A 16,935-nucleotide genomic window follows, 5' to 3' on the forward strand; every position below is an offset into this window, starting at 1 on the left:
CATCATTCATATCACCGAAACTTTAAAAGAACGTATGGAGGCCATTAACCTTAGCGCTCAGTACCGGAGATGGTTCCGGTTGTCGGCGTCATCGCGAACAGGTGAGCTGAGAGACAATTGGTAGGTTTTCCTTGTCGCCAGCAGAGGGCGCCATTTTTTCCTCACCGCACAGCGCGGCGGGCGGGGGCCAGTCAGGAGTCAGTTCGGGTGTAAGAAGTCCTCCGATTGGTCAGAAACTTGCACCCCTACGTCAACCTAGCCGCTATTGGTTGAAGAAAAGTAGGCGGAGCCGCCGGTGGCATTTCATTGATATTACCCACAGCCGAGGATGCACAGCTTCGCCGCACGGAGCGAGAGAGCTGAGGAAGTGGAGAGGGCTGGATGAGGGGACTGAAAGGGCTGGAGAAAAGTTGAGTTGTTTCATAGAGGGGCGAACCAAAGACGCACAGCAGCCAAAATGCTTTGCCACGTTACCCGTCCGGACTCGGTGGTGATGGAAGTGGAAGTCGATGCGAAAGCGAACGGCGAAGACTGTCTGAATAAGGTGAGGAAGTTTCAGACATGCATTTAAAATTGTACTTTTTTTTTGTATAGATTTATTTTCAATCAAAGATCCGAAATCCCGCAGGGGGCTGGTAAACGAATGGCAAACAACATCTCGGTCGAGTTTGTTTACAACCGGCGCCGGTGACAGGAGCCCGACGTCTGCGGGACGCTCTGCGTGAACCGACCCGCAGATCCGCGGCTGCATGGAAGGAGGGACGCGGGGAAACAACACAAATGTTTGACGCGATCATACAAGCGAACAGCTTGACATACACGTCGGATCCGCTGGGAAAAAGTACCTGGCCGGATTCCGGCTGCAGGTTTTAGTCAAGGTTAACTGACTTGATGCATCCAAAACCGGGATGCGCCTCACTTGTACCCTCTCCCATCAATTAAACGTAAAGCTACTTTGCATGCATGAGTGTGAATAAGTTTTATCTCTGTTTTTTTTTTTTTAACCCTAACCGCCGACCTCCAGCAGGAGTTATATAATAACCCCGTGGCTGGGAGCCGCCGAGGGGGCGTGGGATTGTGGGTTTGATGAATCCTCCAGGCCGGGAGAGCCTCCAAGTTTACTGCCACTTACACGGCGCGCTTTGGAATATTGATGGGTTTAATCTGTGCAAGTAGCGAAAGAGGGGTTTGTGGGGAATTCAATCGTGCAAAGCGACAGCCCAGCATTTCTCTTCGTGTAATCATCTGAAATGTTTGACTGCAACCCCCCCCCCCCACACACACACACACACACACACACCCGCACCTTCCCGCCTTATATGGCTAAGACAGAATAATCTTCAAAGTTCATCTGCTGTCACATATGAGCTCAAGCCAGCAGCCAGTTTGAAGAAGCACCTCACCTACTTGGGTGTTAGAATCATAAGTGTCCTCTAAATGCTCCCGCAGTTTCCTGCAAGAGTCCTTTTTTTTTTTTTTTTATGAGCGGCCTCATCTCCTCTTCTTTTGTCCTTCACCCGCTTCATTTCACTTTTCTCTCCAGGTTTGCAGGAAGTTGGGCATAATTGAAGTGGACTACTTTGGGCTGCAGTTCACCGGCAGCAAAGGGGAGAACCTGTGGCTGAATCTGAGGAACCGCATCTGCCAGCAAATGGACAATGTGTCACCGTGTCGACTGAGGCTGCGGGTCAAATTCTTCGTAGAGCCCCATCTTATTCTGCAGGAACAGACAAGGTATATGTCGTTATTATCAGTATTATTATTATTACTGTTCATTTATCATTATTATTATTTTGGAACATTCAAATTTTCCTAATATGAAATCAATTAAACTCAGCATTTCTTAGAATACCTCATGAATGTCTCATGCAACTGGAAATATCTTCAAAAACAAAACTGAAAAAGGGAGCGAGAACAGAGAGCCTTACTTGATCGACTTGTTTCCGATACACTAGTATGCCCTGTAGTAACCTCTTCCCCAGAGCTCGACCGGGGTTACTATAGGTCATTCAGTGAGTTCGTCAGGCAGGAAATATGATCCTGCAGCTCCGGGCCCTGTGTTCCTCTGTGTCTGCCCCCAGGGACCCTCTGTGTGACAGCCCGGACCTCTCGTCACTGCCCCCATTCAGCCACAAATAACTTTTGTTGTGCTTTTTTTTTTTTTTTTTTTTTTTACTCTTTGTGTCCATTTTTTTGTCAGAACAAAAGCTCAAATCACAGCTTGACATTTTCACAGATGCCATTTGGAAACCGTGCAACAGGGCAACTTTGTCAGAGTTTTATTTATCATGGAAACATAGAGCTGTTTAGTCTTCCGCAGCAGGGTTTTCAACATTGTTTAACGTATTCTGCATCCGCCCCGGGCAGCACGGTAAAGTGTTTAACACCGGAGGGTTTGAGCCACAGGTTTGGCGGGAGGTCTTTCTGGAAGGGGAAATCCGCCTGGTGTCTTTTTAATTTCCTCCACGCTTCTCACAGCCGCTGCTCCCTCACTCACAGCAGGCAGCTAGAGTTGTTCATTAAACTGAAATCTATCTGCCTTGGCTACGGGTCCGTAAGCCGGTCCCCAGCTCACCCCCCCCCCCCGTCCCACGCTCATCTTTTTCTCTCCCTCTGCCCTCATCTCATGTTACTCCAGTACAACTATTTATCACATTTTTTTTTTCTCTCTCCCCAAATTGTCGTTACATTTTAAGCTATTTCTCCTCTCTGTCTCACCACTTCCGTCCCCTCCTGCACTGAGCCTTATTTGGTAGCCATTCTGATGGGGGGAAAAAAGTGAAAGGCAGGTGAAGGGAGGGGGGTTGTGTGTGTGTGAGTGGTGTGTGGTGTGTGTGTGGGGGGGGTGGCACTTGGCTGCCTGTGCTCCGACCTCTTAGATTAGCTGGGGTTATCAACAGATGGCTTGGCGTCTGGGGGGCGAGGGGGTCATGGGGATTGTGAAACAGGTGAGATAAAGATGAGATGGCAGTACATGGGTCGGCCACTGATATAGATTCCAACATGTGGCCCACAGCACCATCCTTTCCAAGTTATTCATTTAATTCGGCACAGGTTTTAAGCTGCCTTTCTGCTTGGATGTGACATAACTGGAAGCAGTATGGAGAGCAGTCACTGGCAACAGTTTCAAGGATTATTGCAACATGTTGATTGTCTGTGACAGGGGAGCTTTTTAATTATACTTAAATGTGTCGTGCTATTTTCAGCACTCAGCACTAACGTAGTTTTCTCATTAAAATGTAATGCCTTGTGTGGAAAACGGCCATAAATTGATGTCATAAATCCCATTTCGCTCACTTTTTTTAACGGTTTCACCTCTGACCTACTAAAGCAGAAGCCACTTCATTGCTCTCAGACGGGCATGCCAGCACACCTTATCGAGATAGACAGACAGAAATTTTGCGAGGTTGGAGCACATCTGCTCTGATCTGTAGATTCATTCAGGGTTTCAAGGGATGATTAACATTAACACATACACAAAGCGTTCTTCATAAGAGGGAGAGAAGTTTCAACAAGTTTCTGGTACTCCAGTAAATCAACACAACTGCATGTCAGGTTTGGAAATTTCCGTTAACAGGAAATGTACAAGACGTAGTTAATGTTCTCGGGAGCCTATTTGACATTGCAACTATCAGCCAAGTCCAGCCGAGGTCTCTACGCCCTTCTTATAGGCCTTGTTACATAACTGTGCTGGTCTGAGAATGCACAGAGCAGCTTATATAAGCAGCTGTGGGCTCTGCTGCTATGTAAAGCTTTACAGGTCGTTACAATCGTCACGTTTGCGCACAGCTGTGCATTTGGTTATTTTGCATACATTTTTATACTGGGTAGTTCTTTTGTTTGTCTTCTGGGTGGGTTCTACCAAAAAGTAGCTGTTTGAGAACATGGGTTGAATTGATCACTTTCAAACACGAGGTCTGTTTTAGAAAAATATGGTGTGTATGTCCATAGTACAGTTGTCTTCAAAGCTCTTATAGTCAAAAACACTCGTATTTGGCTGCATTTTTTCCCCAAGGCTACTTTTAAGTGCAGGCTTTTTGTTTAGTTCATCTTAATTCAGGGGTGGTACTGTTTTTTCCTTAAAAAAAAAACACCACCGAATTTCCCCAGATTGCTTTGAGTTGTCCGTTGCACGCTGGCATTGGATAACATTTGATTTTATATTTATCTGAATTTTCCATGACATGCCAGGGATGCGATGTAAACGATTTAGGGAGAGGAGCCACACTTCTCATAGGTTAAGGGATAAGCAGAGCCTCTAAACAGCTCCTGTTGTCTGCATCATTAAACATTACTTGCTAGGGGGTGTTTTCTGGTTTAAATATATGAAGGTTTCTCCCTCATTAGTTTTCCTACTTAGCATTCTGACCAGGCAAATGTTGGCTATAGTGAGAGGGCAGAACTATTGTTACAGGTCTTATCAGAGGTCGAGGCAGTTCATTTAACACCCTTTAATACAAACCCTCTTATTTGCTCACAAAAAAACAGCCACATTTAAACCAAGGGCTAATCTTTGTAGTTATTCCTAAACCGGTTACCAGAAACTAGATTTCTAAATACTCTCTTTTTCCATGAGTAGTGAATAATATCTTCCCAGAATCAATCACACTATAAAAATGATGGGTCACTTATAATCAGATAGTGACTAAAATCATAAAAGGGCTTATTAGTCTTACCGGTAATGTGTGACAAGAGCATTATCACTTCTCTTACAGTTCCTCTCATGATAGCTGTAGAACTAAATGTTCTTTAAATTTCATTGTGATGGGATTTATTGGGGTTAAAATACAGTTCAGCTCACCGTGAAGAGACGATCAAACCAAAAATCAAACAAGACTTGTGTGTGCGCGTGTGTGTGTATCTACTTAACAACCATTGAAGGCCCTTTTTAATCTACATGCTTCATCGTTCGCATTCAGTTGCTTATCATTTATTGTGAACTCATGTAACCTAGTCCTTGAAGTTGTAACATTAGCCCTTCTTAGAGGATTTGATTTTGTTTTAGCAGATCTTTAATCGGTTTTATCACTCTTTGCAGAGCACGAGCCTGTAAACAGGGGCATTCAACATACAAACTGCTTCTTTGTTTTATTTTGTAATGGCCCAAGCTAAATTTTGCACATCCACGGGACATAAATGTTCGACATAGTTTTGCCTCAACTTCTCATCTCACACTGAAAAAAACCCAATATCTTCGATGAGACTTTGTTCGTGCAACGGGGAGGTGATGCTTTGCAGAGTTTACTATCGTTCATTGACATCTAGTAACCTCACGACACACAGCTTCTGGCAGTGTAATTTGACTAGCTTATACAAACCGCATTGTTGAAACCCCAAGCAATGAGGTCTGAAAGTCTACTGGTGATTGGCTGAATCAGAAGCAGTCTCTAGGCAGAGGTGTTAGGTTTCCATTCGTGAGGACGTTTTGTTCTTCTGTGTGCTGAACTGGCTGACATTCTTCAACATACTTGGAGGAAAGACACTGGGTTGGGGCAGAAACTCTGAAATGAAATGCTGGTTTGTTTTATAGATGGGCGGGACGGCAGGGGAAGAGTTATTGGACACGGATTTGGGGTCTTTGAAACAATGAGTTTTGTTTCTCTGGCGAATGGGTCCGTGAAAAAACAGAATCAGTCAATCAACCGTTTTGGGAGTCTTTTTTGCTTATTGTTTTAATGTTGCAAAGACCTAGAAGCACAAATCAGGCGAACGTTTCAGTATTTTACACTTTCTCCTTATTTCAGCTTGCAACAAGTGGTCTGCTTGAAGACATGATTTCTCAGGGTTCGGGATCGGTTCAAGTTTTATTTTATTCTAAATTTGCAATCTAATCAAGCATGACCGCCACTCTCTGTTTTGAATTGTCTTTACTCCTGGCTCCACCCCAAGCTTTACCTTTTAATCAAGCAAGACTCGTGTTATCACAATGAAGGACAAAGCAACAATATGGTGTGTGCACATAAAGAAAAGAGTAAAGTAGGTCAGGAGACTTCAGTGAGCACAGACTTCTTGGCACGATGTCTGAGATGTGAACGTGATGGTCAAAAGAACAAAGAAATACCTTGATGGTGGCCTACGTGTTTTAAAGTACATTTCATTTACGACTGTGACGATGCGCGTGTGCTCGCTTGAATAGTAATGCGCGGTGGCACTTGACTGGGAGACATACACAAGGACATATACCTGCTGATAAACTGCCTCTTAGCTCCTAGTGATTCTGTCTCACCACCTTGCAATCATGTCTCTGTGACCCAGCAAGCCTCTTATCAACTTGCATACCCTTTTAGTTGAGCACAGGGTCTTCGGTACTGCGCCTTGTAACCTTGGTTACGATTTTATTTTTCAAGATATTCCCAGCCATGTTTTTCTTTTATTCAAAATCTAAAATGCATCTAAAACAGCACATTTGATGCGCGTCTGTTAGCTTCTTCAAGGTAAATACAGGTACTTCTATTAGTTATTATATCTTGTTTGATGAACATTTTGAGTCAACCATAATGAGTCTGTTTAGATGGAAGTGTTAGCGGCTTCCTCTAGGTAAATACCGGTACTTCCATTAATTACTGTTTTTATTATAACTTGTTTATTGAAGTGCTGCTTTTATAGCTGAGCTCAAATACATTTCTTCATACCGGTGACCTGCTGTTAATCCAATAGGGAAATAGACTCTTAAGGGTGTTTTGATTGATAACATCAGTCCATTACTCACACTCAGGGCTGTCAAACCTGAATGGTCATAGATAAGTCATTGTCTAAAGAGCAACTTGTATTTTCTTTTCTGACAACATTAAAATTGAAATTCTTCCCTAAACTCAGTGAGTCAAGAGAAAAATCCCTTGCTCGACCACAAAATGGCATAAAGCTACATACCATCCTCACACATGGTCGGTAAAGTAACACATGTCAGGATTCAACTCAGTAACATAATCTCTGTCGCATTTGCCAAAGAAACAAGCCAAGGGTGTTTGCACTTTAATACTTGTGGAGTATCAGATGCCTTGCTCGATGGCACCGTGTACGATCTTAACCTCTCAGCCTGAACTAGAGTAACCTCCGTCACTTGCCCTGTAGTAACCCTGCGCCTGCACCCTGTAATTTTCAGTCAAATCAAGCCCATTGTTTGCGTCAGGCAGGTAGCAAACGAGCAGCGCTTCATCACATGACGCCTGCTGGGCCTGACACAATAGACCAGTGTTTGTGTGTCTTGGAGGGAATGGGATGTTTAACACCATATCAAAGCACCGTTTGTTATGCCCAAGGCTAGTCAGCTCCAGAGCCTCGTTGTTATGGTCTGGCTCGGTTAGAAACAGTGTAGTCTGACTTTGTTTTGTACCTCACAGCAGCTTTCGCTTTTGTTGATTCTCCTTTAGAGGCATGTGATGTCGTGTGGATTAGGTGTGTCTGTCAGTAGCAGTTGAAGTACGCACTTGTGTGTATCCTCTCCTTAGATCTCCTTCATTCCCGCAACAATCCAGTTTACAGATAACTTCACCTTTAGGGCATCCCACTTGTCAGCGAAAACATTTTCTCTGTCATCACAGCAACAGAAATTTGTGTCAAGTTTTGGATGGAGATAATAAAAGTAAACAGCCGGGCACAACCCTGGCCATAAAGTTCTGGCCCCTTGATTCGGGACTCGCCCTTAAAATCCTCTTAAAGGTCACCGTGTCACTGATTGAACTCAAGAAGAGATATCTGCAGGTTACTTGAGTTCTGCGACAGTTATGATGTAAGGTTATAATCAGGGTGTTACTCCTGTTGGTTCCCTGCCGCTAAAGAGGAGGGAAGCATTCATCACGTCTCATGGTCAAAACAATGGTCTCGCCATGGTTTATTTTCAAAAAACTTGTTTTCCTTGGCCACGGCTGATAAGTGCTCTGATCAGCTACTCATTCACCACAAGCATAAAATGGTAGCTATTTTTGATTATTATGGAAACTTATTATGGAAACTCTCATATAAATATAACGCAGTATATCTCAAAAAAATAGAACCTAATTTTACTGCGAGTTCAAAACTATTTTGAGGAATTGTGAAAGTTTGAGAATACAAACAGTGGGGGATTTTATTTTTCCAAAATTTTCCACTGCTCAAACAGACTTAAATCCCAGCCTTGCACAAACCACCTGCTCCAGCCAGATGTCCTGACTGCTCAGCCGTAACTCATAAATGTCACTTGTACAAACAAAATAGTCAGTTTAGGAGTTTGCAAGAGGCACATTTCTAAAAATTATATATAAATAAATAATGTGATTTTTTTTTATTATAAATAATAAAAATACTGCCCAGGCCTATCTGATCAGTTCTTCTCTGCTCAACAGACACATCTTCTTCACGCATGTGAAGGAGGACCTTCACAACGGTCACCTGCGAATGGGCTCGGAGCAAGCGGAGGAGCTCAGTGCCCTCCTGGCGCAAGCAGAGTTCGGAGACTACAACCAAAACACGGCCCAGTACTGGTACTCAGAGCTGTGCGGGGAGGAGCCGTGTCCCGCCGTCCTCAACAGGTACAAGATATTCACATATCCGATGTCAAAATACGATGGAACGTTTTAAAATTGAAAATAAAAAAAAAGACTGATTATTGCATGAATACATCCTGCTTATTATCACAATCATTTTTTGGAATCATCTGATAATAACGATGAATTCGAGAGCAGCGAATGTGCCGTGACTGGCCACGGAGTGAGTCACATCAGGGGTAGCTTGATAATGGTTGCAGTGTTCCCCTCAAACACGTGCTTTACTGTTGGGCTTCTGGCCATTCGACAATCCTTGCCACCTGTTGACCTTTTCAATGAGTCAGCTCAACTGATGCGTACGTGGCTGCGTGGTAAAGAGAAAATACATTTATATGAGCCAAATACATGAATCTTCAGTCACAGAACCCGTCTGATCCAGTAGATATAATGAGGGGGCAAACAAAGCCTCGCATACCAGACACCAAAAACCGGGCCTTGAAAGATGTCTCTCCAACCATTGTTGCTATGCCTTTGAGTCAGAGAAATGGGAGTTTACACTCTACATATCGGGTATTTTAAAATTCACGAATGACTAAATTGTCCCTTTACTGTCGCTGAAATACAATTGATACATTATTTTGCTGGCTACAGCAAACCATTCCTCAAATGCTGTGGGAATTTGGTTTATTAAGCTTCAAATAGAAATCTGCTACCCTCAGTTCTTTTCATGTTTGTTGTTCGGGACAGACGGCCTCACTATTCTTTGCTACACCCACTCAACAATCCACTATGAATGCGACAGCTCGTAGCAGGGATGTTTTCCCCACTAAGACTTTTATCTTACAAATACCTCTCACTGTGGATCAGTGTGGTTGTAAACATTTCAATAAGAGTAGGCCTCACCAGCTTGAAGAGAGTCAGCCAAGCATTGATCTCAGAGTTGTGCGACTCAATGGAACCCGTTTGATACTAAAGCTCTTCACCTATGATAGCTAAAACACATTCATTTCTCTTTGCTCATATAATATACCTGTCAACGTGGGTGTTCCTCACTGCAAATTAAAGTTTGAATCACAAAATGTCAGTTTTAATCTTAGCATTAGAGCATACAGTCGAATAACCCCAAACTGTCTTCTTGATTTTCCCCTCCTGCATTATTTGTGCTGCAGTATTGTATCCAGACACAAGGCCCTGGAGGGTGTGAGCCAAGGCTCAGTGGAGTATCAGGCCCTGCAGCTGGTGTCGTCACTGGAGCATTATGGTGTGGAGTGGCACTGGGTTCGCGATGCAAACGGACAACGGTTGGCCATAGGGATCGGACCAGAAGGCATTGCCATTTGCAAGGAGGATTTCAGCTTAGTCAACAGGTATGTCCAACCAAAATACCGGAATAGAGAAATGGAATAGAGAAACTTCTCAGAACTTTTGAGCAACTGTTCACATCAAAAATATCCTAAGCATGACTAACAACCTCATTATTTGCTGTCTCTTCACAGAATAAGCTATCCCATCATTCAGATTGCTACCCAGTCTGGTAAAAGTGTGTACCTGACGGTTACCAAGGAGACAAATGACAGTGTGGTACTTCTATTCAAGCTCATTAGTAATCGGGCAGCCAGTGGTCTGTACCGGGCCATCACAGAGACTCATGCATTCTACAGGTAAGAGTCATCCTTCACGGACAACAGAACACCATAATGTTTGTATTCACATTTCAGTTTTCCACTATTTCTGAAAGACAAAACTGATTAAGCTTGTTATTTATGCCTTGACATCAGTTTAAACACAATGCTAATAAGTTAAAATTTATTAGGAGGACCAAGCCTCCTCTTTTGCCCAGGCATGACCTGGTATTGGTATCTTGGGTCGGAACCAAGTGTCACTATGTTACTACTCCTGTGCTCAGTTGAATTATATATCTGTTTTTGTTTACGGTCATTCAAGTACTGTTGACTGTCAGTCATTCACCAGTCTTAATCATCCCCAGTCTCACTGTTACATGTCCTGTTGATCTGAAGGTCACTTAGTAACTCATTCTCGGTCAGGTGGCATCCTGCAAAAGTCAATGCTTGATCTATGTGTGTTTTCCTGAACTTGAAAACATTAACAGAATCTGTCTTTGTCATAAATGCATGCTGAGCCGGCCACGTCAGTAATGTTATTACTCATAGCTATCGAGCAGGAAGGACTGGCTTTTCCCTCCACACTGCACATAGACGAATTTGCAGAAACCTGACAAATGAATTGAATAGAGATTATTTTACATCACAATGGTACACAGAAAGCACAGCACCTTTGTTTAAAGGATAAGCAGAGTCACATTTTGTGTTTTTCCTAGCATGTCTTCATCCAGACTTCACCAATATACACGCCTATTCTGTAATGTAGCCTGAAACTAAGATCCAAATTAAGAGTAAAGAGTTAAAATAAATCAAGCAGACCAAATAAAATTATTATTGGCTTGCATAAAGATAAATCTCCTACAGTTCAAGAAAATGTTCCCCAACTGCAGACTCAACATACCTAACAATAGGTGTCTTACATTTGTTTTACCCCACGTGTTTCCAGGTGTGACACGGTTACAAACGCAGTAATGATGCAGTACAGCCGAGACTTCAAGGGTCACCTGGCCTCGCTCTTCCTCAATGAAAACATCAACCTCGGCAAGAAGTATGTTTTCGATATCCGACGCACCTCCAAAGAAGTGTATGACCATGCCCGCCGCGCCCTATACAACTCCGGTGTGGTGGACCTGGTTTCCCGATCCGGTAACGGGGAGCGCAACTCTCCGTCGCGCTCCCCGAGCCGGGACAACCAGCTGGAAGAGGGTCTGGACTGTGGCAGTTGTCAGCAGAACAGAGCCTTGCAGGAAAGGCTGCAGAAGCTCCGGGAGGCTCTGCTGTGCATGCTGTGCTGCGAGGAGGAAATAGATGCGGCATTTTGCCCCTGCGGACACATGGTGTGCTGCCAGACATGTGCAAGTCAACTTCAGGTTAGTCTACTGTGAAATGATATTTTATTTTTTGCATTTTTAAGTTGTTGGGAAGAGAGGGGGCTATTTGCTTCTGTGTCACTGAGAGCTTGTGATTTTAAGGAACTGCCATGTTGCCAATATATGAAGCAAAGAAATTTATTCTTTTTGTTTACCTCTGAAATTGAGTTAGCGAGCTGTTTGCAGCTTTTCCAAAGTCTCTTTATTTATGAGTCAGCTTTAGCTTCTCGTTTGTTATGGTCCTTTAAACAGCATCAAAAGCTTTTTCTCAACTCCGCTGACCTGATGCACCCCCACTTAATCAGCTAAAAGTTGCCCATCATCGTGGAAGCAGATGGTGTGTGCGTGCGTGCGTGCGTGTGTGTGTGTGTGAGTTTTGTCTTATGAGGGGATTATAGCAGGCAGGCAAATCTCTCTTCCGTTAGTTCAACTAAGAAAGGTGACCCAGCTAATAGACGTATGAAAGCGTGAGAAGAAACTCGAGACCAGCAAAGTTCCACTGCTTTCAACGTGACTCAGAGAACCGCTGTCCCTTTTTCACAATCCATTTATTTGATAAATCATAAAGGTTGCTTAATTTCCAACCAGTGAGATATTTGTCAGTGTCCTTTTAGTTTTAGCACAGATAATGGTCACATGACCCAAGTGATGTTCTTATTGCCAGTCATAATGTCTCTTCTCCTTAGTGCACTTTCCTTGATAATATCGTGCACATATTTTCAGGCCAGGCTTGCATTTTTTTTTTCACATGGCGTATAATCAATATTCAAGCTCCTGTGCTAAACTTTACCGCAACACACTGTCTAGGTCAAGGCTGATTTCGAAAGTACCTACAAAGATACGAAAGAACGGAGAGTTTTTATTGCTTCATCTGTTCATTTTTGGGAGCAATAGACTCAAAGGTGGATGCCGTCCTCTTACTCGGCCAGCCATTAAAAACCTCCCCATAACAAAATCTAAACTGATAACAGGTCAACTCTTTTTATTATATTAGTTAAATTACAATTCCAGAGTGTCCATTTGTTTTGTTAATGCTCTCACAATCAAACTTTTTGAATCACTGGGGCAGCAGTTTTTCAGCAATTCAAGAATTCACAAAATGAATATACCATACATTAGTGATATAAGGAAATGATGATGTGATGAGTCTTTTTTTTCTTAATTGTTTTTTTATTTTTTTTTTTATTTAGGGACATCCTAGTAACTTCAATGTTCAGCACTTTTCTATCTGATAAATACAGGACTGTCTCAGTAAATTAGAATATTGTGATAAAGTTCTTTATCTTCTCTAATGCAATTACAAAAACAAAAATGTCATTCATTACAAATCAACTGAAATATTGGAAGCCATTATTATTTTAACATTGCTGATTTATGGCTTACATCTTAAGAAAATTCAAAAATCCTATCTCAAAATATTAGAACATCATGAAAAAGTAATTTTTGTTTTTTTAATTGCATTACAGAAGATAAAGAACTTTATCACAATATTCTAATTCTAATTTTCTGAGACAGCCCTGTATTTTTTGTTCTTTATTCAATAACGTAATAACCTGAAATGAAAACCACAAATACATGATTCGGTGTAATCCTGGAACCACAAGGCCTTGATTTTAGCTCCATGCTGTAGCATGGCAATATTGAACAAAAAATTTGATTCATAGGTTTGTGTGCCCTGCAGGGAGGTGAAGATTACACAGAAAATCAAACTAGGGCTAGAAGATTTATTACACTCTTGTGTAACATGTCTCTGTGCCTTGACATTTTTATCAAGCATATATTTTATTTAAAAAAGCCCTAATTCCTAAAAAGGCTAAACTTGATCATTAGATCTGTTTTTCAACCAAGGCATGGAGGATGAGCTTATATAAAGCAATGCACTGACATTCTATGAAAGTCAGTATATTTACTTCTGAAAAGAGTTGGAGAATTCTGACTATTTCTTTTAAGTAAGTTTACACAGGCCTTATAAAAATGGAAGATTTTTAAGATTCATGTGATTACGGGAAATGAAGAAAACATTGAGATCATGAAGGAGTCACCCATGTTTTCTTGGATTGATATGTAACGAAATATTGTTTTTGGGTTAAATTACTACACTTTGGTTAATCAACAATTAAGTATGGATTTTTTTTATTTTTTTGTCCCATCAGCTGTGCCCCGTGTGTCGCTCCGAGGTGGAGCATGTGCAGCACGTCTACCTGCCCACCTGCACCAGCCTGCTAAACCTGGGTCTGACTGACAACCACCAACTCCGCAGTAGCATACCTGCGCCTATTCACAGAGAGCTGGCGTCGCCTCACAGCTGCACGGCCACTGACTTCGACCACAAGATGTACCACACATGAAGACCCGGCGCCCCGAGCTCCCGCACAACAACCACTCGAACTACGGTCATCAAAAACATGAACTCCACAACTGGCCAGACACGCCCTGAAAATATCAGACGCCAACCCGAGAGCCACTCCATCAACGTGTGTGCGTGTGTGCGTGCTTGTGTGTGTGCGTGTGTGCCTGCGTGCGTGCGCGTGTGTGTGTGCGTGTGTGTGTGTGTGTGTGTGTGTGTGTGTGTGTGTGTGTGTGGACATTTTTATTGTTACATCAGCCTGACAGACTGTCCACTGGGGCGATGTCTTTCTTTCCAAATTACTCCTTTTTTTCTTTTTTTTTTCTATTATTTTTTCAGTGTTAAATTATTGCATCAGTTGACCTGATTCAAATAGAAATATTTCTTAAATTGTGTTTTGAAGTTGTGTTTTGCTTTCATTTCTTTTTATTACATATCAGGCTTCCACTCAGACTCTGAATATACAATGTGTAAGTGTTTTAGAGTAGCTCTGCACTGTATATAATGGTTTAGGGCTTTTTTTTTAAGCATTCTGATATTTTAAAGTGTTAATTTTGATTTGACAACTGAATAATAATGTGTAACTGTGAGATACACATTTTTATCTTATTTGGTTGGTTTTTTTTTGTGTTCCAAGTTTTCCATCCCAGTGAGGAGTTAGCAGTGATGTGGGTGTAGTAATGTATACTTTGTTGACACCATTGGAGATTCTCGCCGCAGCTGTCGGGTCCTTGCTACCTTTGGGTTTGTCGGGCTCTAAAAGTTCTTTGTAGTATCTTGCTGACACTCCTACACCTTGTAACGGGTCTTGATGATGAACAAGCCCTTTGTCCAAAATAATCTGGATTTCTTATGACTGCAGCACCTTGTACCTTTTTTTTTTTGATTTTTTTTTTTTTTTAATAATTTTAAAAGTCCGTGCCAAAATACAGTATCTAAAGACCACAGATGTTCTTTTTACTAGACACAGAACTACGTTTTCTCTCTTAAAAAAATAAGTGTATCTGGCAGCAGCTGCTTCCTCTGACAGCCTCTGCCGGTTCCGTTTTTCTTCTGATGTGTACTAGTAACTTCCTTGTGGATGTATATTTTAAAGGGTACTTGGAGCTCTGTCTGTGCAATACTTGCCTGCTTTTTGAAGAGCTTTTCATTTTCAACTCCTATTTAAATTCAAAGACTATATTTAAAACTACGTCGTCACTTTACCAAGGATATCTACATGCCTGTCGGGGCTGGCCTTAATGTAGCAGCAACACAGTTTGTTGAACTTTCCACAGAGCTTTTGTTTTCCATTAAAAAGGAAAAGTGTATCTTAATTGCTGACTATTGAAAACATGGTCTCTGCAAGGGAAGGGCTTATTTTTCAGATTGTACAAGTAGCAATTTGTTTCTGTTTTCTGAAGCAAAGGCCACTATGCTCTGTAAGATACAGGTATAATACTAGAACTGAAATGTTCTTGTAATCTGCTTTTGACAAAAAGTATTAATAAAGTTTTTTTCTACAGAAAATGGTGGTTTTGCTCTCTTTTAGCCCTTTATGCATTTCAAGTACTTGAAGCTTTTTATTTAGAGAAAGTGGTAGATGATGCATTGAGCTAACAAAAATCACAACATACAGACTCCGCTCGGGCTGTGGTTAACTTCAGGAAAAATCCAAAACAGAAATTTCAATTTACTTTTTTCTGTAAGACTGCAGATTCTTTTCTCCAGATTTTAGTGGAGCCCGGTTCCTCTTCTGTTTATGCCAGATATTTAATGTCTGTGAAATACTTGGAGCAATTTTTGAGACCAGAGCCTGCTGCGCAACACAAGAACCCAAAGAATGAAGAAGACATCCAGCAAGGTTCGTGTCAAAAACGCAGTTAGTGATGTCAGTCCCGTCCGTATCACGACTTGATTATTCCTTAAAGTGCTAAACTGGATTGGTGTCTGCTAACCACAAAAACAACCTCACTTATTTCACCCGGGTTTCCTTGATTTGCTTGCTTACATATTTCCTCCTGAATTTGTTTCCAAGTGTTAACATGTACACTTGTGTCCCGAACCACATGACAGTTGGTATTTCTAACAGTTTAAATATCTAATACGTAGTTTGCCATGAATTTCAATGCTGTGTACTTTGGCTCACGTCTGTCTAGTGTCACACATTCCTGCACTGACACACACACAGCAAAATGAAAGCAAATTACATCTCAGCTTGATTGCTTGTCTTTGCACTAAAAATGATTGTGTTTCATATGAGACACTGTCACAGAAATTTAGAAATGTAGGTTACACAGCCAAATTCCAGCCATTACCTAAATCCTTGCTTCTCCGTCACCTCAGGAGGACACCAAAAGGTCAGTTTGTGTTTTTTGTCGCTGTCAGATGAGGAGGGGGGAACTGAAAGTAGCTTGGTATCTGGTGCATAAAAAGGCTGTTGAGAAATGACAAGCTTCACTGGACCATGGCTAAAAAGCCAGTGATTGATTAATTCCTCAAACTCTGACTGATCAGAAAGAAATTGTGTCTTTCCTTCGTCTCCTGGGTGTCATGTCCACAGGAGGTGTGTTTTTCCTGCTCCACAGATTCGAAAACACCATATTTGGCATGACGGATAGTTTAACTGTACCACGGGGTCATGGGGAGTAAAAAATTACCTCAACAGAGATGCATGACTCTGTCATGACCAGAGGGAAATACACATTTCTTTTTATTGGCTGCGTAAGACATACCTGGGTGGCAACACTTCAACAACTGTCAGGCTGGTCACAGAATAACTTGTGTACTGATACTTTGGCCTGATCAGTGATGTGTCGCTGAAGCATAAAGTGGAAAGTCATTACAAGCAGGTTGGAAAAAGTTAGTCAAGCTGACAGGGCTATGATGGGTTAAAGAGAAAAAAATGTGAAGAATGTTTTCTGACTGTTCTACTAAAATTTTCACAATTACTTTTTGAGCAATGTATAGATATTTCAGGAATATGAATTTGAAATTGTTAATGGTTTTCATTGAAAAAAATGCTGATTTGGGATTTCCAGTTCTGCTTTGTGTCAGAAATAGTCACAGACCTTTAGTTTTAAATTCAAATTTAAATTTCAAACACTTTTGTTGCTGTTACACAAAGTGCAACGAATTTGGGAAATGTGTAAAAC

At 41.8% G+C, this 16,935-nt stretch overlaps 1 protein-coding gene across 1 annotated transcript; it reads left to right on the plus strand.

The window, feature by feature from the left end:
- The first annotated feature begins 336 nt into the window (after window positions 1-336).
- On the plus strand, window positions 337-15,310 carry mylipa (myosin regulatory light chain interacting protein a). The gene is made up of 7 exons (XM_086177777.1): window positions 337-544; window positions 1,544-1,734; window positions 8,322-8,507; window positions 9,632-9,829; window positions 9,959-10,123; window positions 11,031-11,454; window positions 13,608-15,310. The coding sequence occupies exons 1-7, from the start codon at window positions 458-460 to the stop codon at window positions 13,800-13,802; spliced, it is 1,446 nt and encodes a 481-aa protein (XP_086033903.1). The 5' UTR covers window positions 337-457; the 3' UTR covers window positions 13,803-15,310.
- Window positions 15,311-16,935: the final 1,625 nt, after the last annotated feature.

The sequence above is a fragment of the Fistularia commersonii genome, chromosome 30 (genome assembly GCF_037954325.1).
Source record: "Fistularia commersonii isolate RoL2024-O1a breed Wild chromosome 30, RoL_Fcom_v1.0, whole genome shotgun sequence".
Taxonomy (NCBI): Eukaryota; Metazoa; Chordata; class Actinopteri; order Syngnathiformes; family Fistulariidae; genus Fistularia; species Fistularia commersonii.

Bases quoted from the DNA above. Each gene is read 5' to 3' on its own strand.
- mylipa (XM_086177777.1), top strand. From the start codon at position 458: ATGCTTTGCCACGTTACCCGTCCGGACTCGGTGGTGATGGAAGTGGAA. The intron at 8,508-9,631 runs GTACAAGATATT...TTTGTGCTGCAG, and splicing joins TGTCCCGCCGTCCTCAACAG to TATTGTATCCAGACACAAGG. The intron at 10,124-11,030 runs GTAAGAGTCATC...ACGTGTTTCCAG, and splicing joins GAGACTCATGCATTCTACAG to GTGTGACACGGTTACAAACG.